This window comes from Peromyscus maniculatus, chromosome 1, assembly GCF_049852395.1.
Source record: "Peromyscus maniculatus bairdii isolate BWxNUB_F1_BW_parent chromosome 1, HU_Pman_BW_mat_3.1, whole genome shotgun sequence".
In the NCBI taxonomy this organism is placed as follows: domain Eukaryota; kingdom Metazoa; phylum Chordata; class Mammalia; order Rodentia; family Cricetidae; genus Peromyscus; species Peromyscus maniculatus.
In genome coordinates this window covers 89992270-90019422 of record NC_134852.1, presented here as the reverse complement: position 1 = coordinate 90019422, position 27153 = coordinate 89992270, and the positions used below count along the sequence as shown (strand labels likewise).

Here is a 27153-nt window from a genome sequence, read left to right as displayed (position 1 = left end):
CTTGTTGTCATTTAAAGGGGAAAAGGTGTGTACACTGTGTGTGTGTGTGTGTGTGTGTGTGTGTGTGTGTGTGTGTGTGTGTAGGGGAGCAGGTTATGAGCAATCAGCTCCTCTAGTATAAAGGGATAAATGAGAGGACCCGAAACCGCAAGTCCCTAGAAAATGGCTGGGCAGGTTATGATTACATCTCTGAAGTGGGCTGGGGTACAGGTGGGAAGGATTTCGGGGGTCTTAACTCCTTGACTTAAAGGGGGAAAATCACCTTCTAGGGCGTCCTCGCGGGTCATTAGAGCAGTACATGGGAATGGTGGTGACTCCCACGCAGCCCGCGAGGCAGGGGCTACCAGGAGATATTTCATTTAGAGAATCAAGGTGCTCACAGATAAACAGTAGCCAAAGCCCCTCCATTCACTGTTACCAAGGCAACAGGAAGCAGGGGCTGCGGGTGGTTGCTTGGTAACCACACTAGAGCTGGCGTCCTGTCCGCTCTGCTCTCCTCCTCCCCCACCTCCATTAGCCCTTTTGTGACAGCTTCTCCCCCTCCCTGGCTTTTTCCTCCCTGGCAAAACAATCATCTGTGCTCCTCTACAAAGGCTCTTAGGACTTCTTCAGATAAAAAAAAAAAATGTGTACCTGGATGTTCATTTTGGGCAGACATCTCTATACCCAAAGGTTGGCACCCAGACACTATGTACTACTTTCTACCATAGCCTCGGTATCTTTTCTCTCCAACTCCATGGTTTGTTTTTTCCCTTCATTTACTCCCAGTAAGGTTTAGAGAGGAGAAAGACTCAAATGTGGTGATTTTTCACAGAACACTAGTGCCCGGGGACCCTACCAGACCCAGTGGGTGCGTCTCCAGAGCTTAGCTCTGTTTCTCCTCTGGCGACATAGAACCCCTGGAGAGATGAGAACGCCGACCGCCCCCCCCCGCCCCCCCGCCCCACTTCCTCTACAAACTGCGTCTCACCTCCTGGCCTCGTCTGAATGGTCTCTGCGGGAGTGTGGGCACGGGTCTGGCAGGTTGAGCAGCATGTGGGAACCGACCCCTGGGACTCTGCGGAGTGCTGTCCAGCTTCTGATGCTGAATGAATGCGCTGAAGCTGGATTTCTCAGGAGGGGCTACAGGGACCTTAAGTAGCGGGATCCTGACCTCCAGACAGGGACCTGGCGAGTTGGAAAGTCGAGATTGGGGTTTATCTGCCCTGTTTTCACCTTTTCAGCAAGTGCTTCCCCGGTCCCCACAGTCCCTGAGCCTCTCCCTTCCCTTCCCCGGGCTAGTGGGGCCACCAGCTGATGTCGCAAAGGGTAGGAAGCGTGTTGGTTGCATTGGGATGGTTACCCGCCGCTTTTCCCGGCATTATATACGTTTTCCTTCTGTGGGCGCTGGACTCTCGGGATGTTCCCCAGAAGAATCACGGCTGACTTCTGCGTGGACTCCTGGCGCTCCGATCTTATGGGACGCTTTCCTGCAGGCAACAGGTTGGCTCGTCCTGGAGTCTGGGCACAAGGTGAGGAAGACCCGACGGCATCGCCCTCTCACAACCCTTTTACTCCAGGTGGCAGGAGAGCTCAGTGCGAGCTCCGGAGCCGCTTTCCCAGCCCTCGGGTTTGGAGGAAGGGAGACACCTCACCTCCGGGCTGAGGCGCCCCCTTCCCTCCCCTCCAGGGCAGCCCCGGGGAGCTCGACCTCGCGAATCTGGTTAGGACTTGGGGTTGGCTGCTTCTCAAATCCGAGCCCTTGACTAGGGGAAGGCACTGGCTGGGAGCACTGGCTGGGGTTGAGATAGCCGTAGGGGAAAGCCTCTGCCCTCTGCTTCCTTCTGGAAGAAACTCCCTTCACCCCAGAATCAAATCGTGGGCTCGGGGACCGGGGACCGCGCGGAGGATGCTCTGCGGTGGGTACTTGCCTGTCTTCAGTCGTCCGTCCTGTCCGCTGCAGTGTTCTCCCTGAGGGGAGGAAGGTAGGTCTGGAGTCTCAGCATGCTCCCAAGAGTCGATGGATGTGGTGGCCGCCCGCTGGACTTCGGGGAAACAGGGGCACAGCTGCTTTAAAGCCGAGACCAGCCTACAGGTGGCCTGTCAGGGAGGCGGACGTCTGTGACGTCATCTTGAAGGCGAGCGGGGTGGCAAGGGGGGGGAGGAAGAGGAGGGGGCCCATCGCGCTTCACATCAAAAGTCCCCTGTGGCCATGGCAACAGCTTCCTAGGAGAAGCGAAGAGGTCCAGTGCCCGCCCGGGAGCCTCTCTCTTCTCCTGAGAGCTGTGGCTTCAGGAGTCCGTGCTCTCACCTGGCGAGGCAATCAGTTGTAGGGTCCTCCTGGCCGTCCTTGCCCAGGCTGGTGAGAGCCTGAGATCAGCTGCCCTTAGGCTCCCAGAGGCGACCTAGCAGAATCCTGCGTTTCATAAGGGCACTTCTAGCCTCCTACCCCATCCCCAACCAGCCTGGTGAGATCTGGTTCACCGGACCACACACAGCGATTTTCTTTAATTCAAGGACTCTAAAGCTCAAGGTTCCCACTTACTCTCCACCGACCGGTGCCCCTGGGCTCCCCGCACGAGGCGGCACCCACGCAGAGCCATCTGTCTCCTTCCTCATACCTGGCAGCCTGGATGCTCACCCAGGGCTCCAGAAGCAGCCAACCAAACCAGGAAATAGCAAGCCCTCCTCGAGGCAACTCCGTAGTCCCAGAAGCATTTGCTAGCCCTCTCCCTGGTAAAAGACTGGAGAATTCCCTATGGGAATCCGGGTTTTCCTCCTCAGGGGAGGCTAGACGTACTGCATGCTTCCCTTGTTGAAAGGACTGGGGCTCGGGCCAGCCTCTCTTTTTGTGTCAATGATACCAAGGCTATTTTGCTATCGCCCTGTCGTTCATATAGATCCCCCTTACAGCAAAGGGGAGGTGACTTTCCTTTCGTCCTCACTTGTCTCACTTCATTAATGTTACTGGTGGGGTCTTGGAGGCATGTGGATGTTCTGCCCCACACTGCTCAGAAGCCAATGGTAGCTTCCCCCAGGAGCAAGTCTGGCTTCACACTGGGAGGTGCCCTGCAGACCCAACTAGGCACCAACGCACAGTACAGGTAATGATGCAACTGTCTCCATGCCCACAGCACAAGAGGTGGGGGCATTTCCTGTTAGGGGTTTGTGTGTGTGTGTGTGTGTGTGTGTGTGTGTGTGTGTGTGTGTGAAGGGTCCTTTCCTTTTTTCTGCTTTCACATTTTAAAATATTGTAAACCGGGGCTGGAGAGATGGCTCAGCAGTTAAGAGCACTGACTGCTCTTCCCGAGGACCCAGGTTCAATTCCCAGTACCCATATGGCAGCTCACAACTGTAACTCTAGTTTCAGAGGATATGATAACCTCACACCAATGCACACACACAAAAATTATTAATTAAAAAATATTGTAAGCCAGGCATGGTTGTGTCTGCCTATTGTCCCAGCACTCAGGATGCAAAGAGGGTAGGACCATAAAATCAAGGTCAAATTTCAGGTGCTTGGAAATACCTAAGAATTGTGGTTTTCATCTATCACTGAGATATTTGGTCACATAGAACATTCTTTTGTAGTGCTGGGGATTGAAACCCAAGTCATACTTTACATTGTTTAAGGAATAATAATAGCTCATTCCCAGATAAATGAAAAAATAGGAAAAAGAAAGTGTCAGATCTCCCAGTTTCGCTTATCATTACACAAACATGGTAATATTTTACATTTTCTGCCTGGCAGATAAAGTACATCTGTAAACACCATCCTCATGAATGCAACCCATCACTATACATACAAATAAACCAACAGCCTCCCAATAACAAAGTTCACCATGCACATCGTGCCCTCTCTCAATCAGTCATCAATAAGATTTCTGTTGGAGACAGAGTCTAGCTATGTGGTCTAGGCTGGCTGGGAACGCCTGTCTCAGCTTTCCAGGTGCTTGAGATCATCACGCCCCATCCCCCACTCCCTCTGGATCTCCTCTTCTGAGCAAGTCCCCATCTCCCCTACTTCCATGCACTTTCTCTTTATGACCCACTGAATTTACTTAGGGCTACTTACATGAACACAAGTGTGGGGTTATTTACTGAGGCGTGGCCAATTTATCAGTGATGAGATCACTGAAGAAAAATACCCCCCCTTCTCCCTAGCAGCTATTAACGGACAGAGGCCAGGGGTGGGGCCTTGTGAGCCCCTCCCCAATGTGTTGGGATGTTGATGGGCTCCAGGGCATTGTTTTTGTTCTTTTTTAAAAAGATTTATTTTTATCATTTTTATTCATGTGAAAGTGTGTGTGTGTGTGTCTGTGTGAGTGAATGTTATGTGTGGGCAGGTGCTCAAGGAGGTCAGAAGAGGGTATTGGGTCTCCTGGAGTTACAGGCCATTATGAATCTCACTATGTGGGTGTTAAGAACCAAATTCAGGGCACATCCAGGTGACAACTGAAGAGACCCAGTTGTCTCTTTTGTATGAGTTATTAAACCATATTAACCAGTTAAGGACATTGGCTCTCAACCACTGAGCCCTCTCTCCAGCCTTTACACACTGGTTTGAATGGACATTTTAAATACATGTGCTGGTGTGGGAGAAACTTACCTTCTTCCCCTAGCAGAATAATTACCCTAAGGACAAGCAGGCTTTTATTTATATGAACTTGTCTCCTCTGTAAATATCTGTACGTTTTGGATGCACATCAAGGTACTTAACACTAGATCAGTTCCAGTGTGGATTTTTCGTCGCTCATCCCTCAGCTGGATTGTTCTAGTTCTCTGCTAGTAAGTAGAATCTTCCAGCTCTTTTTTCTTTTGTTTGGTTTGTCCCTTGGCACAGCACCAGGCTCTTGAAGCTACTGCACTTGGGAAGCCTAAGGACACTCATGTTAATCCACTTTAGTATCTTCCTGGAGCCCTGGGTAGTTCAGCCGCATTTTCAGTTTCTGACTGGGTAGTTCAGCCACATTTTCACAGTGTGTCTGGTTAGACGGGTCACCAACATTTCCACAGTGTGTCTAGTGGACAGTTCACCAACATTTCCACAGAGCATCTGGTGGATAGTTTACCAACATTTCACAGAGTATCCGGCTGTTTGTTCTGTATATGAAGAGGCAGATCATAGACTATTTCACCTATGGTTACTACAGCTATTTATACTGAAAAGACGAGTTGTCTCCTCTATATGAGCTGTCGAATCATTTACTAAATGTGGGCTAGGGTTTAGCTCAATTGGTAGACTATGAAACAGGCAACTCACCAAACCCCTGATACATGAACATTTTCATTTCCTGCTTTATTTTTAATTTACCTCCTAATGCTGGAGAGGGCAGGGGGAAATGAGGATTCATACCTTGTGGAGGTTGTAAATTGGCTAGCTGGATTCATTGGAAAATAATTTTACATTTTGTATCAAAAACTATAAATTCATTTACACTTTTTGGGCTAGTTTTGAATATTCTAATAATGCAATGTTAAATGCAGGAAATGCTAAATACACTTAAGTATGTGTATTAGTTGCTTCAAGAAAATAGGCTTGACAACAGCATCTTAAGGAGGAGGAATTTATTTTGGCCTACCATTTGAGGGTACAATCCATCATGGTGGCAGGAACTTGAGACAGCTGGTCATCTTGCATGCACAGCCAGGAAGCAGAGAGAGAGGTGACTATGGGACTCAGGTCACTCTCTTCTCATGCAGCTCAGAACCACAGTCCGTGGAATGGTGCCACCAACCTTCAGGATGGATCTGCCCACCTCCATTAACCCAGCCTATAAACTCTGCCACAGATATGCCCAGAGATCAGCCTCCTTGGTGATGTTGGATCTTGCTAAGTTGAAAATCAATATTAACCGTCACAGTGTGCCCTGTGGCATTGCCTAATGGTTTTAAAAGTAGACGCAGCATATGTATCGCACATGAAGTAATACTACATCAGTGGTTGAATAGATGGAGTAGTCTACCCACTCTAAGATCTATGTTTAGGGCTGGCAAGAGGCTCAGTGGGTAAAGGCAGTTGCTGCCAAGCCTGGCAACCTGAGTTTGATCCCCAGAACCCACATGGTGGAAGGAGAGAACCAACTACTAAGTTGTCCTCTGATCTTAACATTTGTGCTGTGGCATGAACACATTTCCCTTCCCCAGTACCCCACCCCCTCAATAAATAAATGTTATAACATTAATATATACCTAGGTTTATATTGAAAATAACTAAATAAAATGTCCATGCTAGAATGCTGTAGAAGAAAGTGAGTAAAATGTAGACTTGCTTGCTCAACACTAATTTAAGTTCTTCCGTTTTGTGTGTGCGGTGCTGGGAATATTGAACCCAGAGCCTTGCGAGCTAGAATGTTCTGCCTCTGGTCTGCATGCCGAGCCCTAGGCATAGTGAAAAGAATGACACTAAATGGCACACACAGAGCTGTTTCATGTTTGTTCAGTGTAGCAAAGTGCAAGGCTCTGGGTTCTACCTGCAGCATTTCAAAACAGCAAAAACAGCATGCGTACAGAAAACAATAGAAAGGCGCACATCACACGTGGCTGTTTATACTACAGTAAAGCGATCATGGGGACTTTAAATTTATTTTTCTTTTTTACCGTGTTTCCCAAATTTTCTAAAGCAGGATTGTATAGTTTCTGTAGTTAAAATGTACTATGGCAGAAGCAGGGGAGAGGGTAATCGTTGTTATGTAGCTCGCCGTCACTTATCTAGCCCTGTTCCAGATGGGCATAATTGGGACAGGTGGAGAGACCTGGGTAGGTTGCTTCAGATCTTGCCTGGGATAGTCAGTGACCATGACATAGCTTGGCTTTATCAGCAAAAAGGCTGATAAGGGACATTTGGTTGTTGGTTAACTCAGATAGATACACCGTCAGCCCAGCTGGCCTCAGCCTCTTCTCCATTAAGCTTGTTTCTGTTTCTGACCACACTTCCCTCCAGACCTGAAGTGATAAGGACGGGGTGACAACAGTATGTCCCTTGTTGGTGTTGGAAACAGGGCATCGCAGTTACTTTACTCATGTCTGTGACAAAATACCTCACAAAAGTGGCTTAAGGAAGAGAGCACAAGAGAAAACCTAGATGGGCTCGGACATGGTAATGACTTTTTAAAAATTGTGTGTGTGTGTGTGTGTGTGTGTGTGTGTGTGTGATATGTGTGCATGGTGTGGGTGCAAGAGTGTTATGGTGTGCATATGGAAGCTGGAGAACAACCTCCAGGCGCTGGTGAGATCTGGGGATGAAATTCAGGCTATCAGACTTGCTCGGGATGTGTCTTTACCCGCTGAGCTAGTACAATATCAAAGGAATAATTCATGGCGGAAAAAATCACTGATAAACTAGACTTAACCAAAATTATAAATTTCTGCACTATCTTTTGTTTTTGTTTTTGTTTTCTGAGACAGGGTTTCTCTGTGTAGCTTTGGATCTCACTGTCCTGGATCTTACTCTGTAGACCAGGCTGGCCTCAAAGTCACAGAGATCCACCTGGCTCTGCCTCCCAAGTGCTGGGATTAAAGGCCTGTGCCACCGCCGCCCGGCTTAATTTCTGTAGTATTTAATTCACAGCAGAGAATGAGCGGACAGCCACAAACTGGGAGACATACACCCAAAAGATGTATTTGATAAAGACCCATTGTACAAAAAACTTACAATGAACTCTTAAAACTCAACAAGAAGAAAACAGTCGAATTTAACACTGATACAGGGTCACAAGAGACACCTCACTGAAGCAGAGATCCGTAAAGTCAATAGGCTTCATACCATAGATTTAGCAAACATCAATTAAAGCAACAAGATACCACAGTGTGCCTATTTAAGTGACCAACATCTGGAACACTCGTCGTAACACCATGCATTGGTGAGATGTGGAGCAGAAGCAGCCTGTTACTGGTAGAAATGCAGAATGTTACAGTTTGGAAGAAGCTCTGCAGTTTCCTACAAAACTAAACACATTCTTCCAGATTTCTTCTCTCCTTGCTGTGACATGTAACTGAGGAAAGCAACCTAAGGCAGGAAGAGTTGATCTTGGCTTATAGATTGAGGGGACAGTCCCTCATGGTGGCAGGAGTGTGAGGCAGTTGGTCACATTGCTTTTGCGGTCAGGAGACACGTGAGATGGATGTTGCTTATCAGGGAGCTTTCTTGTTTCTCTTCAGCCCAGGATCCCAGCCTGTGGGATAATGTTTTCCACACTCACAGTGGGTCTTCCCTACTCAGACATATCCGGAGGCATGCTTCCATGGCGATTCTAAAATCCAGTCAAACTGACAAGCCTATATCCATCACACTTAGTGCATGATCCAGTTGTCATGTCCCCGAGTCCACACAGAGTCTACACACGTGTTTATAGCAGACTTAATACGCTGCTTAGCAAATGCACGAAGATCACAGCCCCAGAGCTTGAAGCAACGAGTCATTTTTTTACAGAAAGAAAATGTTATTTCAGAATGAAGTCCTGGCCAAGGCTATGGGAGTGGTGGGACACCACCCTATATAAAGAGAAAGATTCTTGGAGCACTCAGCTAGATTTGCCCCTGGATAGGGGAAAACATTGGTTTTACTGAGATTTTCTACACCCAGGAACCGATTTCTTCCAGATGGGCTGAGGCCACCTGGTGAACACTTAGGACCTAAAGCAATGACGGGGTGTGGGAATGGAAGCCCATGCCCATACCTTCTGAAGGGCAGGCAACACCAAACTACTTAGAGGGGAGTCCTGTGGCCTCCCTGTTTCAGGAAAGTCAACAACTCACCCTCATCCCTTATAGATTGATTTACCTCAGCACAACTCCTACAAGCTGCATTGGGTTGCTGCCTCTGTCAGCTTCTAGGAAAAGGCTGTCATGATGGACAGTACCGTGGGCTGCTGGGACTGATTTACGCTGGCACTCATCCCTGGGCAGGCAGCTTTTATCTGCACTATTGGAACACCCTGGGGAACACAAAGGAAAATTAAGTTCTTTCTTTTCTCTATAATCTAATTCAGAATTAGAATGATTGTGGTTATAAATCTCAGATTGAGTTGTCTGCTCATTATGGTTTTGCCATTTCATTTCATGTGATAACAATAGCATCACGCATTAGGCAGAATTATGGTCTTCCAAGTGTGTGCTGCTCGCTCCCCGCTCCTCCCTCTCTCTGCATATATTTGATTGTCACCAAAGCCCCGCTGCACAGAAACTGAAGGGTCGCCATTCCCTTTAGAGGGAAGAGAACCTGTAAGACCAAGGAGAAAGGGCTCCCCAGGATCAAACGCCAGTTTCCACCACCAAACAATCTTGTGTGGAGATTGCATCTTCCTTTTAAAGATGAGTTATTAGGGCTGGTGAGATGAGCCTGCCACCAAGCCTGACGACCTGACCTGAGTTCCATCCCTGGGACCCACATGGTGGAGGGAGAGAACTGGGAGTCCTACAAGCTGTCTTCTGACCTCTGCATGTATACCATGGCAAGTGCAACACACACACACACACACACACACACACACACACACACACACACACGTACACGCACACGCACACACACACACATAAAAATAAATTGTTAAGTCTTTTGAAGATATTTAAAATACATAAAATAGGTGCTGAGACTGTGGCTCAATTGGAACAGGACTTATCTAGAAAGCATGGACTAGGTAGGGGACTCTAATGCCAGCACTTGAGAGACGCAGACAAGGAGGATCCAAAATCTAAGGTCATTCTCAGCTACGTAATGAGTTCAGGACAGTCTTAAATAACTGAGACACTGTCTCAAAAGGAAAAAAAAAAAGCAGAACCCAGCAAGGCACCTATCTACCATTCTTCTTTCCTTTATTTTCAGGGTCTAATCAAGGTTTGTCCATTTTGCCCTCTTCTGGCCTGAGGGTACCAGGCACACACATGGTGTGCAGACACGAAGTCAGGCAAAAACACCTGGAGAGATAAACTTAAATTATATTGCTTTAAATTAAATATTTTTTAAATAAAAAGGATTTGTTACATAAAAAAAAAATCCCCAAACAGCTTTCCAGCAAGCCAGGAAATGGTACCGAGTGGCTCATTCTCTGCCTGTTTTGGTGGACGTGATACGCTGAGGGGCCAGGGTTTGCCTCACATGAACAAGGGAAATTGCATCTGCTCAGGCGCGGCTGCTAGTATGAGCATTTCCTTACAGTGAGTCCCACCAGTTACCACGGGGAGAAAACTGATCCCCAACAAGCTTTCAGACTTATTGCTTGCCTGAGGATCATATACATCTAAACATGGCTCTGTCATGTTCTGGAATCACCAAGACCTGACTGAACACACGAAGGCAAAGCATGTCAAACAAAGAAAGAGTCATTTCGTTTTCAATACCGAGTGTAAGTACTGTTAGAGTTAATGGGCACCATGTTTTCCTATGAAGTTACATTTTCTTAACATTGAAGGGGATGGGGGAGAGGAACAAAGGCTCTTCCCACTCACTGTATGACTAAAAGCAATATGTTTATAAGAAAACATTTGACATCCTTACTGTTTCGTGTTCTTTTAAGCATACTATAGTGGTGTGTTTGTTTAACATATGTGTATAGGTATTTTTTTATAATTATTTTTATAGTTTCCAAACAAATATATGTTTGTATAATTTATTATGATGACTTCTTCATATACATCATTAGGACAAAGTAGGGACATGTATCATGTTAACTGGTTTCTCCTTAAACACTTACCGTAATAACGTGACTTGAGCACAATAAAGACTCCTGGTCATCCATATCTCAGTACAGAATGCAGCTTAGCTTCACTGATTTGGTTATAAAGCAAATCTTCCTCAAAACTGGGAAGTAGGCCGGGCGGTGGTGGCGCACGCCTTTAATCCCAGCACTCGGGAGGCAGAGCCAGGCGGATCTCTGTGAGTTCGAGGCCAGCCTGGGCTACCAAGTGAGCTCCAGGAAAGGCGCAAAGCTACACAGAGAAACCCTGTCTCGAAAAACCAAAAAAAAAAAAACTGGGAAGTAAAGAGACCCTTCTGAAATAAAATGTTATTTTTTGGGGAAAAAAAGTTTCAATCATTTATTTGGTTTTTCATTTTTGTTTGCTTGTTTGCTTGCTTTGTTTTCTAGAGACAGGATCTCTCTCTATAGCTCTAGCTGTCCTGGAACTCACTGTGTAGACCAGACTGGGCTCGAACTCACAGAGATCCACCTGCTCCTGCCTCCCAAGTGCTGGGGTTAGATGCCACCACACTGTTGTTACTTTTAAAGACTTGTTGACTGGATTCACACTTAGAAGTAGAAGGTCTCAGTGAAGACAGCCAACGTCTCTTGTTAATCTGTTTCCTCGAGATTTTCTGTGGCTTCCTTAATCCCCTAGGCCAACAGTTTAGTAAGTTCAGCAGCCTCCTTTTCTTATTGCATTGTATAAAACTTTTCTTATTGCATTGTATCTTCAGAACAATACATCAGTGTTTCTGTTGCAGGACACATGGAGAAGTCACAAGATGCTGAATTTTGGGTGCTTTGGTCCTGGGCTTCTTAGCTTCATTGTTTAAGGGTTTTCTGACAACATAGTGGCACACATCATCTTCTTTAGAGAGATTGAAAGGTTTTCAGATTCTGCAGCTCTTTTGGGTCCCAAATGCTGAGGCACAGTAGTATCTGTGAATCCAGGAAGGTCCTTCTCTCTCTTTTTTTTTTTTTTTTTTTTTTTTTTTTTCAATAACCAAGTTGAGAACACTGTGGCATTCACAACACATCCTCAAACAGACTTGCAATTCCTCTCCCCAGTTCTCTTTGGTCTATAACAAGAATCCCCCTTACTCAAAAGCACATGCGCTCTGCCGTGGGTCAAACACTTTGCTTTATGGGAAAACCTTGTTTGTCATTCCCAGCATTGGTTCATATTGCATAACCCTCTTCCACTCTTCAGCCAGAGCATCAGCAGCGACTCCCATGGCTGTTGAACTCCTCATAGAAAAAATCAAGTTGGCATTGAACACATCATCCACTTCAGTGAGTTCCTGACAACTGGTGGCTGGGAGGCAGATGATCATTTTGATGCCACGGACCACCTAGGATGTTCCAGGAAAACAACTCTACCTCTCTGTTCTGATGATTGTTAACACATTTGCTCCAGGTACTTTTAAACATGAGAAAAAAGTATACAAGTATAGAGGCCTCCATCCCATTTTCTCTTTCTTGTCAGATAAAATACTATCCTGAAGGTGATCCCTGTCTTGCTGTTCATGTTACTAAACAGTTATTACATTGGTACTTACCTAGAGTGGTTCACACTAATATTGCTTTTTATTTATTTATTTATTTATTTACTTATTTATTCATTCATTTATTTATAGACAGGATATGACTCTGTTTCCCAAGCTGGCCTGAAACTCTCAATCCTCCTGCCTCTGACTCCCCAGTGCTAGGATCACAGATGTGTGTCTTCATACCTGGATTTGCCTTTACTTTTTATTTTAACATTACAGCTTTTGGCTTTCTGTCACTTGTTTTACTCACAGAAATATATCAGTGTGGTATTTCCTGTATGTCTAAATTAACTTCCACAGATCCATAAGTTCATTGATCACACTATTTTTCCCCACTGAGAATTTTGTTGCCTAAGTAGAAATGTGTTTTCCATGTCTTATTGTTTATAAGCAGTACCACACTGGACACCTTGCTTCTAGAATGTTCCACAGAGGGAAACATTATTCCAGGTGTCAATGGACATACATGAGCTTCGTTAGTGTATGTACCAATAAGAAGAGCTGCAGGACTGAAGGGTATACACAGCTCCACATTAATTAGATGTTGCCACATGAGTCACCAGAGTAATGGTGAAAATTTATACTTCCAAGAACAACATCTAAAACATCCCACTATGTTTTCACAAACATTTGCAAGCATCATTCCTGTTCATTTTTCAAAGTTGATGGGTGTAATTTGTTGTTTTTTATTTTATGTACATAGGTATTTTGCCTGAATGCATGCCTGTGTACCATTTGGTGTCCCTGGTGCCCTTGGAGATCAGAAGAAGTTGGATCACCTAGAGCTGGAGTTACTGACTGTTGTGAGCTGCTGTGTGGATGCTGGGAATTGAACACACTGCTCTTAACTTCCCGGAAACACAGCCACAGTGTTGGTGATGGTGGAGTCAGAACTACATAGATCTCAGGTGCCATCACACAATGACTGAGTTCCTAGATGCTGTTGTAAATGTATGTTTGTGAACCAGGCATGGTGGTGCACGCCTGTGATCCCAGCACTTGGGAGATGGAGGCAGGAGGAGCAGGAATTCAAGGTCATCCTCAAGTATGGAGCAAATCTGAGGCCAGCCTGGGCTAATGATTCTCTCTCTCTCTCTCTCTCTCTCTCTCTCTCTCTCTCTCTCTCTCTCTCTCTCTCTCTCTCTCTCTCTCTCTCTCTCCCTGTGTGTGTGTGTGTGTGTGTTTGTCTGTCTGTCTGTCTCTGTCTCTCTCACACCCACACCCACAAAAAATCCCCATATGACAGAAAGAAAATGAATATTTATGAACAAAAACTCTTCCAAAGAGATTGGATGTGAAGGTCTAGTTAGCATGCTTTCTTCCTATATACAGCCCCATGTGGTTGTTTAGCAAGTTTTGAGAGAGATCTGTAGCTTTTCTTAAAGAAGTCAGCACCAGGTAGCCTGGGCATCTATCTTCTCAATAGGATAAGACTTTTAAGTGGCTTAGTCATTTCCTAGAGTGAGGATATTGCTCAGCAAACAAGGTTTTACCCAAGGCACTGTCGAAGTTGGCTTTTCTGACTCTACTTGCTTTAAAGTTTTTTGATCAACTTCTCTTCTGCTGACTCTATCTTGGTTCATTCCTCCTTTATTTCAAAACAATTTTATATTTAAAGAATTATTGCAAGAATAGTATAAAGGCTGGGCGGTGGTGGTGCACACCTTTAATCCCAGCACTCGGGAGGCAGAGGCAGGCGGATCTCTGTGAGTTTGAGGCCAGCCTGGTCTACAGAGTGAGATCCAGGACAGGCACCAAAAGTACACAGAGAAACCCTGTCTTGAAAAAACAAACAAACAAACAAAAAAAAACCCAAAAAATCCAAAAAAACAAAAACAAAACAAAACAAAAAGAATAGTATAAAGAATTAGTGTCTATTTCTCTTCCCAGATTGTCAACATAACCACATGTCAATATTCATGGCCAGAACCCTCTCACCATTTTTCCTCCTGTTCCATCTCTAGCCCATTTATTTATTCCATGATTTCACACTAGTCTCTAATCTATGGCAGTTCTTCCTTTCCTTATCTTCCAGCTGGAGTGCGAAGAAGAAAACGCTGGTCAGTTATTTGTGCAGCATCTCTTAGTTTGAGTTGATGTCCTCTCATTGACGAAGTTGGTGACAAATACTATCAGAAAGAGATGGTGTGTCCTACAGAAGATATCTGGGTCCTTCGCAAGAGAAGAAATAGTGTGTCCTCCTCAGCCCATCATTTCAGAGACTCCATCATTTTGATGTCTTCTTAGTCTGGAGAGTGTTCACCTCGAACCCTTGGTTAAGGTGGCCCTTAAATGTTTCTTTGCTAGAAAATCATTGCCACCTTTGTGGTTGATAAATATCTTGGATAGATACTCTTAAAATTTTCATTTATTTATTTGTTTGTTTGTGTGTGAGGGGTATATGTTTCCGTGCTCTGGTGCATGTATGGAGTTCAGGAGACAATTTGCTGGAGTTGGTTCTCTCCTACCATGTGTATCTTGGGGTAGGGAATGGGGAAATGGAAGGAGAGATCAAACTTAGGTCTTCAGATGTAGCGGCAAGCATCTTCTATCTGCTGAGCCATCTCACTGGCCCCTTGGAGAGATACTCTGAGGGTCTACTATCCTGCATTCTCGTCAGACTTCTGTCTCCTGATTTTAGCTACGCTATTGTCTATAAGACACGTCCTATAGGAGACATTTGAGTTCTTAAGGTTTTTTAATTTTTTAATTAATTAGTTTTTAAAATATAGGTACTGTATAAATATAATCTCAGGCTCAGTTTGCAGAGGATAACTGTGAAGTCCTTTTTACTCTTGCCATGCGGGGTCACTTCCAGCGCGGAGGTATCATCTGCTCAATGGTGTCGCTCCAGCATGATTTCTATATGTATCAGGAAGTCTCCATACAGTTCCTCTTCCTCAGAGGTCACTTGTTCTCTCTGTAAACAACAGAACACATTCTGTTATACAGGAATATGTATGGCACCTATAACCAGTGTTGATATTTTCCTTTTTATGGCACTGGTAGTATGGCTTACATCTAGTTCTATACCTTAATTTATGTTTTTGTATAAAGTACACCTTGGGAATCATTCTGTGTTAATAGGTGTGTTAATGGGGCATCTCCTCACGGAATCTAATGGTGGCAGAGCCTTTTCTAGTAAGGACCCCACTGGAACAGTTATTAGTTTCCTCTTGGGGGGTGTTCACTTAGCTTTCAATCTTTTGGTGTCAGTGGTGTGGTAATACATTACACAGATGTCCTGGGCTATGATAGATTACATTCTGATAAAACCGTCTTTAAGTTGAAAATGTTATAGGTCAGAAAAGCACCTAAGACCACTTTCACTCAGTAGAACAGCAAATAGGAGGACTCACTGTGGTTCCCTGTGCCTGACTGCATGTGGCTTCCTACAGCTTCTCAGCATCACAGGAAATTATATTTCATGTTACCAGCCTAGGAAGAGATCAAAATCTAAAATTCAGAGTATGATATCTTGGGACAGGGGTGAGCAGAATTTCACAAAGCTCAGGTTGGCCTCACCCTCATTGTGTAGCTGAGGATGACTTTGAACTCCTGAGCCTCCACCTCCCAGGAGCTGGGATTACTCACATGCATGACCACACCCAGGGGGTTGAAGTGTGGTTTCTGTTGAATGGCTATCCTTCTTGTATCCTCCTAAAGGAAAACATTAGACACGTGACCATCATGGTAGATGGCAGTCTCTGTCTCATAGAAGTGCAAGTACTCCTACCAATGAGAGTGTTATTTTGATGGCAGGTGATGGTGGCACACGCTTTTAATCCCAGCACTCAGGAGGCAAAGGTCAGAGGATCTCTGTGAGTTCGAGGCCAGTCTGGTCTACAGGTGAGTTCTAGGACAGCCAGGGCTACACAGAGAAACCCTGTCCCAAAAAACAAACAGACGAGAGAGAGAGCGAGAGAGAGAGCGAGAGAGAGCGAGAGAGAGAGCGAGAGAGCGAGAGAGCGAGAGAGCGAGAGAGCGAGAGAGCGAGAGAGAGAGAGAGAGAGAGAGAGAGAGAGAGAGAGAGAGAGAGAGAGAGATATTATTATTATTTGGACACAGGGTCTCACTATTCCACCCAGGGTGCCTCCAAGTCATGACTCTCCTGTCCCAACTTCTTGAATGTACGGATTACAGGTGTATATGTGTGTGTGTGTGTGTGTGTGTGTGTGTGTGTGTGTGTGTGTGTGTGTATGTGTGTATACATGCCTGGCTTACACATATTATTTTTGTGGTAAATTCCTGGAGTTAGAAATGCTAATGTTAGGAAGATGCAGCCCAGCACTGCCTGCAGCAGCCTGAACAGTTTTCCTGACCCTGATACCTTCAGTCAGACAACGCTGACCCTTCCCTACACTGCAGTCAAGAATTTCAGGACACAGGGCTGAGGAGATGCTCAGCCTCAGCCGTTAACAATGCCCGCTCTTCTTCCACAGAGCCCGAGTTTGGCTCCCAGCACCCACACTGGGCATCTCACAATTGCCTGTAACTCCAGTTCCAGGGGATCCAACACCCCCTTCTGGTCTCTAAGGGTACTTGTACACACACACACACACACACACACACACACACACACACACACACACACGCACACACACGCACACACACACCACGAAGGAAAATTAATACAAAAAGACAGTGGAACTCTGAATGTGTTGCACACCCTGTAATCTTACATTTGAAGTTCAAGTCCAGCTAGAGCTGCATGAACCTATCTTTAAAATGAAAGGAAAAAAAAAGAAAGAAAGAACAAGAAAAGAAAAGACAGTGGAGCAGTGGGAGCCAATACCATCCAGAACTTTCTCGAACCTCTTAGTAGAGTAGAGACTCTTATTCAATCGCTGTTATCTAGGCTTTCTGGCCCTGTCACACTGACTCAAGAGTTTGTCTTTACTGTAGGATCATCAAGGTTGCCTGGCAACCACCAGCAGGTCTGGCTCTCACAAGGTTTCTTTAAAGAGTATGGCAAAGCTCTCCTTCCTGTTACAGTCCAAGAAGGGCCTAATTAGTGTGAACCAGAATCAATGTCAGGGGAGGGAGGGATGCAGGATCTCGACAAAGGTGTGAAGAGCACAGAAGAAGGTCCTGAGATGGGCACTTGGGAGCTGGCGTGATAATGGCCATGATTTTTTAAGGGTCTGTGCATGGAATCACCCACAGATAAAATCGCAGTTCTCTTCATACTGCCTCCATGATAGAACTATCATAGTGCAGGGCCCCAGCAAGGGAGGGGTGCTTTTGAGGCTCACGGCTGAACTACCATGAAAAGGATATAGGGTCCGTAACCTGGACAAGGCTCCTGGTAAGGTTGGGAGCCATGACTGGCTTCAAACATTTGGAAGTTAAAAGCGCAACATGGAGAACTGGGGGGGAGGAAATACAGGCTCAGAAGGAGGGATGGTGTTTTATTTTTATATAAGGTTTCTTATCGGCCACAGCCATGATGGCCTTGGACTCCATATGCACTTGAGGATAACCTTGGACTTCTGAGCCTCCTGCCACCCACTGAGCACTGGGATTATCAACATGTGTCGTAACACTCAGTTTACGTGGTGCTGGAGATTGAACCCAGGGGCCTTGTGCGTACCAGGCAAGCGCTCAACCAAGTGAACTGCATCCCCAGCCCAGGGGTGTGTGGAAATGCAGATGGCTCCTAATGGAAGTGTCTGTCTTGGGGAGGTTATGGAGTCCACACAGCACAGGCCTATGTGCCTGAGAAGAGTGGGCGCTGATGGGCCTGATGCTTTTGATGCATCCATCAAGTGCAAGCAGGCTCTGGGATACCCCACTTCTGATGGGCCTCCATTCCTGAATGGGCATGGATAGGTCAGTGTGGGAGCACAGGATCTGCCCCATTCTCCCAGTCGCTTTGGGCAGCTGTGATAAAATACCCCGAAACTAGGTGGCTGAGCAACAGTAGAAACTTGTTTCTCACAGTTCTCCAGGCAGGGGAATCCATGATCCAAGTAAGGGCTGGCTGCCCTGGTGTCTGGGGAGATCTGCTTCCTAGTTCTTAGGCAGCTTCCTCATTACAGTATCCTTATATGGCAGAGGGGTTGAGTGAGCCAGCTCTGTCTGGCCTGGGACTGGGATGTAGCTTGATTGATAGGATGCTTGCCTTGCATGCTAGAAACCACGGATTCTGTCTGCAGCACCATGTAAAACTGTCCATGGTGGCACACACACACAATCCCAGCACTTAAGAAGTAGAGGAAGGAGTTTCCCTACTTGGCTTATTCTTGGCTACCTAGCAAGTTTGAGGCCAGCCTAGGCTATGTATGACCCTATCTCAAAATGGGCAGGAGGTTCTTGAGCATATAGTTCGAATGACTCAGGATGTAGCTCAGTGGTAGAGTGCTTGCCTAACGCGTGTGAAGCCTTTAGGTTCGATCCCCAGTACTGAAAAAATAAATAAATAAATTACATACAACATATAGTATAATGATGTTTGTAATGTTCTCAGCTGCTCACCGATGACTTGGCTGCCTGCTAAGCTCTCTACTCACAAATCTACAGAGCCGTTATCTATGCTGGGATATGGCACATATACAGCAGACCCTCTACATATACAGCAGACCCTCTACATATACAGCAGACCCTCTGGTTTTTTGTAACACAAATCAGATCTTTACTGAAACAGCTAAAAGTATACATTAACGGCTCATGTGCAGCTGGACAGGACTTAACATGATTTGCTAACATAGGTGCCATGCTCTCTTCCTAAATGCTATGGTTTCCAGAGCCCAGAGGAGGGGATGTGGTGATTGTACCATAGATAAGCCTCAGAAGCCCAGCTTTCGAGATGATTAATGGTCCCTGGGCTGCTGCTCTGATTCGGTCTGATATGGAGAGAAGAGAGGGGAGTCTTGTTTAAACTATCCCTGTTCCAGCCTCACACTGTTATCTCAGCAAGGTCAGAATCAATCTACATTTAAACTATTGGGGGGGGGGGCGGGGAGGGTGCCTTACAAAGGCTCTGCCCCAAGATGTCACAGCTAAGGACATGCATCTGACAAAGCAAAGTCATTCCGAAGTGTTACCTGGGGCCCTAGAAGGTTGCCTTGCAAACTGGGGCTTAGAGAGGCGCCCCCTTTTTCCCCCAGCAGGTGTTTGAGGACCCCTGTAGCCCTGACCTTTGAGAAGGTGGGCAAAGGAGGCCCAGGGTAGTTTGTCTGCAGAATGGAAGTGCCAGATGGCCAGGCAGGTGTGCCTGCTGACATAACAATCTTATCAGATGCATGCGGGACCCAGCCCCCACACACAATCCTGATTTGTGAAGGGGGAAAGCGTCCCCTCCTCCCTCCCCTCCTCCTGGCTCTTCAGCCAGCTCAGTGCTGAGCAGGGGACCATCCAGGTGGTTCTCAACTCTTCCGCTGTCACTCTTTCCTCATCCCGCGACTCCAGTTGGTCCCTAGAACTCTGGTGGTCTCCTACACTCGCCACTCACAAACTGGCAAGAATACGAGGCTGGGGAGATATGACAGAATCTTGTTTGGGTCTTCGGAGTGGCTGATCTCATGAAGGTCACACTAGATGGCTTTAGCACCCTCAGACTTCTGTCCTTTCACTTCTCTGTTCTCGTGTGCCAGACCTGGCCTCTGACTTTTCGTTTGTCACTCGAAGGTGTTGAATGGGGTGGAAAGGAGAGCAATCGTAGGTGGCCTCACTTTTAGGAGGGGGACCGTGTTTCATGTCCAGTTATTGTTGCTATTGGATACCTATCACAAATGTCGGCTCTCTATGGTTCACACCTACCCAACAGTGTTGGGACAGAGCCCAGCTTCTTGGCGGACATACCAAAACTGATGTCTTTTTCACATATGCAGACATTCACCTGGATCCCAGGGTCGCAATCCTTTCCAGCACCCCAACTTCCACAAGCTAGTTAGGTGGCCTCGTGAACACACGTTTTCCCCTTCCCCACTCCAGTCCTACTGTAAAGGGAGAAGGTAGATGTGGTGGGGTGGGGAGCGGGGAACGGGAAGAGAAGGCAGAAAGTACAGGGCGATACTGGGCAAAAGCAGCCGAGCACTGTGAATGCCGCACTGACAGTCTACTAAGGCAGTGGCTCAAAAGCTGCCCACAAGAAGCCATGGAAAACATGGAAAGGTCTTCCGTGTGCCCTGGCCTGGGGTGGGAGCTAGGACTTGGGCTGCTTATCTTTCCCTCATTTATTTATGTTTTTCTTTTGGGGCTGGAGTCACGTGTATACCAGGCTGCTCTTCAATTCAGTATGCAGCTGAGCATGATCCTCCTGCCTCCACCTCCTGAGTGCTGGGATTACAGGCATTTGCCACCATGCCTGATTTTATTCCGAGCTAGGTATCTAACCTGATGATTCATGCATGCTAAGCAGGCCCTTTACTGTGCTACAGTTCCAGCTGGGACTCAGTATTTTTTAAAATTCTTTCGTTGAGTCCTTTGGTCAGTCAAGATTGGGAAGTACCACCCTCGCACAAATTCTTCTTGCCAGCACCCAGGAATGGGATGAATCAGCCAGCTCCCTGCCTGCTGCCCTAAGGGAAGCCTCCTAGGTAATCACGGAGGTTGCTAGGATACCTCCCTCCCAAACACCCCCCACACACACCTCCAACATGGGCTAGGATGAAGGACACCCTTGGCTCCCTCCTCTCCATGAACAGTGCTGTCCCGAGGGAGAAGAAGAAGTACATGTACTGGATATTTTAGTGTTTCTCCAGGGATCCCGAATCTTCCCACCCTGCCGACACCCCACATTCTTCCGGAGGACCAGCTCTGATCCTGTCACTCAGTTCCTTCACTGCTTGCAGTCCAAGTCCTAGCAAGGACAATCTTCCACCATTCTCACATGTTTTTATAACCAAATTCCCCTCCCTATCCTGTATGTCAGTTCAACTGGATGTGGGACCCTCTTGGTCATACAGTACCCCCTCCCCATCTCCACCTCTGTAATCATATCTAACCAGATGACTCGGTGCTTAGCCTAGCACAGTGTTCCTGGATTGCAGAGTGAAAGCAAAGATCTGTCTTTGCTGAGACACAAGAGTGTCCATGACTGGCATTGTCCTAAAGAGAAAAGAGGAAATATATGTGGAAACAGCTCAGGGTTTCTCCAAATATACAGCCTTTTCCTGTTTAAAAGTATTCTAAGAATATCTGTAATCATTTTGCTGATTATTGAAATAAAACATGCTCATGTCTCCCCCTACCCCTGGCCCCAAGATATATATATAGATATATGGAGGTTGGAGAGATGGCTCCTTCATTAAGAGCACTTGCCATAGACGACTTGGGTTTGTTTTTCAGCATCCACATGGTGGCTCACAACCATATGTAACTCCAGTTCCAGGGAATCCAGTGTTCTCTTTTGACCAACTTCCACAGGCACCAGGCACACACATATATTTCAGGGGAAAAAAAACTCATACACATAAAAATTAAATAAATACATGTAAAATTTTTTGATTGAATTATTTTAAATAAAGATTTATTTATTTATTACACATAATTAATTAATTAATTAATTATATATTATGTATACCGTGTTCTGTCTGCATGTATGACTACAGGCCAGAAGAGGGCACCAGATCTTGTTATAGATGGTTGTGAGCCACCATGTGGTTGCTGAGAATTGAACTCAGGACCTCTGGAAGAGCAGTCAGTGCTCTTAACCTCCAGCCATCTCTCCAGCCCCTGATTTAATTATCTTTGAGACAGTGTCTCTCTATGTCAGCAATTCTTAACCTGTGGATTACAACCCCCTTGGTTGTTGAACAACCCTTTCACGGGGGTCACATGTCAGATATCCTGTATTTCAGATAGTTACATTACAATTTATAATAGTAGCAAAATTGCAGTTATGAAGTAACAATAAAATAATTTTATGGTTGGGGAGGGTTACCACAACATGATAAACTATATTAAAAGGTCACAGCATTAGGAAGGTTGAGAATCATTGCTCTATATAGTCCTAGCTGTCCTGGAACTCACTCTGCAGGCCAGGCTGGCCTTGAACTCACAGAGATCTGCCTGCCTCTGCCTCCCAAGTGCTGGAATTAAAGGTGTGCACCACCACACCCAGCAGCTGATTCTCTTTTTCTCTCTTTCTCTCTCTCTCTCTCTCTCTCTCTCTCTCTCTCTCTCTCTCTCTCTCTCTAAGACAGAGATATCTGCAATCAGGGAGATGGCTCAGTCAGCACATACTTGCCATGCAAGCATGATCCCCATAAGCCATATCAGCACTGAACATGGTGGCTCATGTTTACAATCCCAGTGCTGGGAAGGCAGAAGCAGGAAGATACCAAGGGCTCTCTGGCTGGCAAGCCTAGCCTAACCAGAGAGCTCCAGACCAGTGTGGGACTCTGCCTCAAAAAATAAGGTGGGTGGCTCCTGAGGAAGGACACCTGAGGCTGTCCACACAGGTGCACACATGTACCCTCCTCACAAACACACATGCATCTGTGCACATGTGCACCTGAAAAGACAGAGCTATCTATCAAGTGAAAGCGACTCTCACTCCTCTACCCACCAGTCATAACCAGTCAACAGACCTGTGTCTAGTCTAAACGTGCTGACATTTTATGACCCGTGTGCTGGGTAACAATATTTGTACGACCTCTCAACTCTATTTGCTTAGACCTTAATGTCCAATACACTGGTGGTTGGAGGTAATCAGGCCACAAATGTAGTGCCTGCAGGATCAGGTTCCTCCGATCCCCTCCCTGCCCTAGTGATGTTAGGCCATAACTGATAATTTTCAGCTAAATGACTACACTTCCTAGCTTCCCTTGTGGACTACGGAAGTTATTCCTTCCCATTGGCCATCCACACACATGGGTGACAAAGATCTCCCTTTGCCGTGAATAAACATGATCCCACCTAAGGTCAGACCAAGCCTCTTTTTTTCCATCTTCTCTCTCTACAGTTAACTTTTAAAAATAATATAACAATAATCAGAAGGAGTATCTGTTAATCCCACCGATAGAGAAAAAGACCACTACCACAGTTTAAAGCCAAATTTAAAGCAAGCTTTAATTAAATACTGGCCAGTTGGGTGGGCTCTGGCCAGGTCCATACCCAGGTTCCTGGGAAGTATCTCAGAATCAGTTTGCAATGGCTTAAGAAGGAAAATCCATAATTCATTGCATTTTCCATCAGGTCCAATTAGGGGCAAACATACATCTGATATACCTCTAGCCTACATCCAATCAGGGGCAAGTGTACATCCTGACATATTTTCTGCCTGTTAACCTCCCACCCACATGTGATCAAGCACATCCAGTGCAGATGGGTCAAACAAACTTGTTTAGGGGAGTGAAAACATGTGACTTGTCATCTCCCATAAATAATTGCTTCCCGAAATTTCAGGAACCATCTGTTCTTGGGCATGGGGCTTGCATGTCAGGGACAAGGACAGAATCTCTAGTTAGTGGAAAAATACAGACCCCCATAAGACAGGGAACTAGATCATCTTACAGTCAGGTTGCCTAGCAACAGGACATTGAGTCAGAGCCCTTGACCTTACACCCTGTAAACATCCTACATAAACATCTTATTAGCTTGCCCACCCTATGCAGATAACAGCTTCCTGCTCCCCCTACCCTGCAGGAACTATATAAACCCTCCTGGAGAAAAATAAAGTTGCACCTTGATCAGAATCTTGTCTTGGTGTATTTCTTTGTGTCTCCTGTCCCTATCATTCCGTCCTTAGGGTGGTAGAGTTCCTGTTGAAGCCCTGCTGGCCGGGGCACTTGCAGATCAGGGGCATTTTTGTTTCATGGATCTCTTAGGCATAGTAATTAAAACTTAACATGTAACTTTGTCTCTCACAGATCCCTACCACAAACAGGACCTTGGCCTTGATTTTGATTTCAGTCTTCATAGTCTCCAAAACGGTAAGAAATAAGTTAAGTTAATAAACTATAAGAAATAAGTTTGGGAGGCTGGGGAGATGGTTCAGTGGTTAAAAGCATTGACTGATCTTCCAGAGGTCCTGAGTTCAATTCCCAGCAACCACATGGTGGCTCACAACCATCTATAATGGGATCTGATGCCCTCTTCTAATGTTGTATACATAATAAATAAATAAATTGTTAAAAAAAATAAATTTAAGCTACCTTGCCCATTTTATCTTGTAGAAAGTTCACTAAGACCTTCGACCTTCGACGGATTCTACCCCACACACTCCATGTACTGCTTTCTTCATTTGCCTTGTGATGTTTTCCTCTCTTTGTCAACCAGGTTTAAAAACCCCGAGGAGACTGGCTGGTAGTCAACTGCCCACATTCCAGAACCAGGTGCTCCCCCACCCCACCTTCAATGATTCAGTGCCAGCGCTGACACCAATGCAACATGCATGGTTCCTCCGCATTCCCCCGCATTGCTCCATACCCCCTATACAGCCCGCCATCACATCCTGCTCGGCCTGCTGTCTCCACCACCTCTCAGTGGCAGCCATTGTGTTCTCTCCCGCCGCAAATAAATCTCTTGCGTGAAGCCTGCTGCATGGTAGATTTGTGTGGTATTCCTTAACCCTAATTGCCAAGATACTCTTGTGCTACTGGCATGACTCTGGCTGTGTCTTTTCCGTTTTTAGAGGGGGAAGACTCACCTTGAATGTGGGCAGCACCATCCTGTGGGCTAGAGGCCCAGAGAGAATAGTAGCGGGAAAGGAGAAAGACTTCAGAGCGCCAACATTCCCTATTCGCTGCTTCCACCACATCCAGTTACACTTTTAAATTAATTTGTTTTCTTCTGTGAGAGCCAAAGTTACATTTTAAGTTTTAATTACTATGCCTAAGAGATCCATGAAACAAAAGTGCCTCGGATCTGCAAGCCCCTTGCCCAAGGACGGATAGTTCCTGAAATCCTGGAGGCTATTGCTTATGGGAGATGACAAGCCACATGTTTTCACTCCCCTAAACAAGTTTGTTTGACCCATCTGCACCAGATGTGCTTGGTCACATGTGTGCCGGAGGTTAACAGGCAGGAAATGCGTCAGGATGTACCCTTGCCCCTGATTGGATGTAGGTGGGAGGTACGCAGGCAGGAAGTACATCAGGATGGATGCTTGTCCCTGATTGGACTTCATAGGAAATGCAGTGAATTATTGGTTTTGCCACCTTAAGCCCCTGCAAAACTTGATTTGGGGCCATTTTCTGGGAAACCAGAGATGGACCTGGCCAGAGAGTCCATCAACCTGGCCAATATTTAGTTAAAGCATGTTTCAATTTTGACTTTAAAATGTGGTAGTGGTCTTAATCCCAACTGGTGGGATTAACACTTCGTATACAACTTTGATATTATTGTTTTTACAGACAGGGTCTCATGTAGCCCAGACTGGCCTCCAATTTGCTATGTAGTCAAGGATGACCTTGAACTCCTGATCTTCCTGCTTCTGTATTCCCAGTGCTTGGATTATAGGCATATGCCACCATGACAGACCTTCCTATACATTTTCTGTTAAAGCATTTTAGACCCAGTGTGTATACCATAAACACTTAAAATAAAATTCGGCATCATTGGCTTTGCTGGGTCTTGAAGAGGCTTTGTGCCTCTTCCAGCTGTAAGAAGTTTGGGTTATTCTCTAAATTTGGTACCCATAGTTCCACCCACCTAGAATCGAACCTGTGATCCTAGACAGTCGGTGATGCCTTTCCTCAAGCTGATTCAGTGTTGCTTCAGCAATGTCTTTCAAAATCTGCCCCTCAGAGTCTGCTACATTTTCTAGGTGTCTCGTGCTGTCCTGCCTAAGGGCCCCCTCATTATCCCACACACAGTGCACATCAGACCCAACTAGAGACCCCTCTTCTTGAACACTTGCCACAGCTGAGGACCGTGTGGGTGGGCTGTCCCTGCTGCCTGCTCACACTGCCCTGTGCTTCTTAACTGACACTCTCTGTATTTCCATCTGTTTTATGGTGTCAGTTACTCACGACTATGTTCAGTAAGAGAAAAAGAAGATGAAAGGGGGATGGTGATAAGTGTTTTGCACCCCATAAGCCTCTCCGCCAACACAGCCATCCAAATCACACCAGATCAGACCGAATCAGAAAAGCCCCGGTTTAATGGGTGAAATGTTCCCGGGCAGTTCTCTGGCCCCACAGAGAGGAGACCTGAAAACCGTGCGTCTCTTTTCTTGGATGCAGCTTGTATACCCTGTGGGAGTGGTCTTAAGCCTTTGGGGGAGGAGGGGCTGTGTTTGGCGGACTTTGAAGGGGTGGGTTTGGGGAAAGAGAAGGGGGAGGGGAGTTGAGGTGGATCTTCCACCAACCAGAACATTCCAGACTCTTTGTGTATAGGGATGCCAGGGTGCCAGGGCTTGAGGTGGAGCTCCCACCCAAACAGACAGATCAGGAGGAAATGTCCTGTCCTGCCAAGTCACAGTGTCTCCTGATTCCTCCCAGGGCCTCTGGTGTCCTGAAGCTTATAGATAGAAAGGATGTTAGTTCTAGCCTAGCCACTCTGGTAAGCCTCCTGCCCCCAAGGCAGGTCCAGGCTATAGGTTCCTTGACCAGGCATGGGTGTGGAGGGCCCCAAAATAGCTTGACCATACAGCAGCCATGACAGGCTTAGGGGCCTAGATACAGCTTCTGTGACAGGCTTACTGGCAGGTAGTCCAGGAAAAGCCTTAAACTGATACCACCCAGGGATCCATCCAGGGATGAGGAAGTACCTAACATCCCAAACATTCTAACCATTAGATAAGGTGGCCAGATGTCCTTGAGCCTAGCACACACTTATTTTTGTTTTACAGATACCCCTAGACAATTGTCAGCCAATCAGGGTCCTGGACCCTGGAAATCCCCTCACCTCAACCTCTGCTATGACAAAAACTCTGCCCCACCTGAGCTCAGGGCTCTGCTCTCACCGCTGTGTCGGACAGACAGAGGGACCAAGCTCTGGAGCTTGAAATAAAGGCTCTTTGCTTTTGCATGCGGGATTTGGTCTTCGTGGCGGTC

The 27153-nt window shown here is 46.2% G+C and overlaps 1 protein-coding gene and 1 long non-coding RNA gene across 4 annotated transcripts; one reads left to right on the top strand and one right to left on the bottom strand.

The window, feature by feature from the left end:
- Nucleotides 1-1399: 1399 nt before the first annotated feature.
- On the top strand, nt 1400-24716 carry LOC121829580 (uncharacterized). 2 transcript variants are annotated; one of them, XM_076545418.1, is made up of 3 exons: nt 1400-1511; nt 24025-24087; nt 24434-24716. In XM_076545418.1, exons 1-3 carry the CDS (start codon nt 1400-1402, stop codon nt 24685-24687), a joined length of 429 nt encoding a protein of 142 aa, XP_076401533.1. In that variant the 3' UTR covers nt 24688-24716. The 2 variants fall into 2 exon arrangements, 1 of the variants encoding a protein (XP_076401533.1); XR_013042553.1 differs by having other exon boundaries at nt 1486-1964; nt 24434-24539.
- On the bottom strand, nt 14064-24443 carry LOC143267440 (uncharacterized). Of its 2 annotated transcripts, XR_013042554.1 has the most exons (4): nt 24310-24439; nt 15803-15868; nt 15568-15646; nt 14064-15128 (listed from the first exon to the last, which is right to left on the bottom strand). It is a non-coding gene; the product is annotated as an uncharacterized LOC143267440 (long non-coding RNA). The 2 variants fall into 2 exon arrangements; XR_013042555.1 differs by lacking the exons at nt 15568-15646; nt 15803-15868 and having other exon boundaries at nt 24310-24443.
- Nucleotides 24717-27153: the final 2437 nt, after the last annotated feature.

What these genes read in the sequence shown, in the direction of transcription:
- LOC121829580 (XM_076545418.1), top strand. Translation starts at nt 1,400, where the DNA reads ATGTTCCCCAGAAGAATCACGGCTGACTTCTGCGTGGACTCCTGGCGC. An exon ending in TCCTGGAGTCTGGGCACAAG is followed by an intron (nt 1,512 to 24,024) that starts GTGAGGAAGACC and finishes TGTCTCTCACAG; the next exon opens with ATCCCTACCACAAACAGGAC. An exon ending in TCTTCATAGTCTCCAAAACG is followed by an intron (nt 24,088 to 24,433) that starts GTAAGAAATAAG and finishes TTTGTCAACCAG; the next exon opens with GTTTAAAAACCCCGAGGAGA.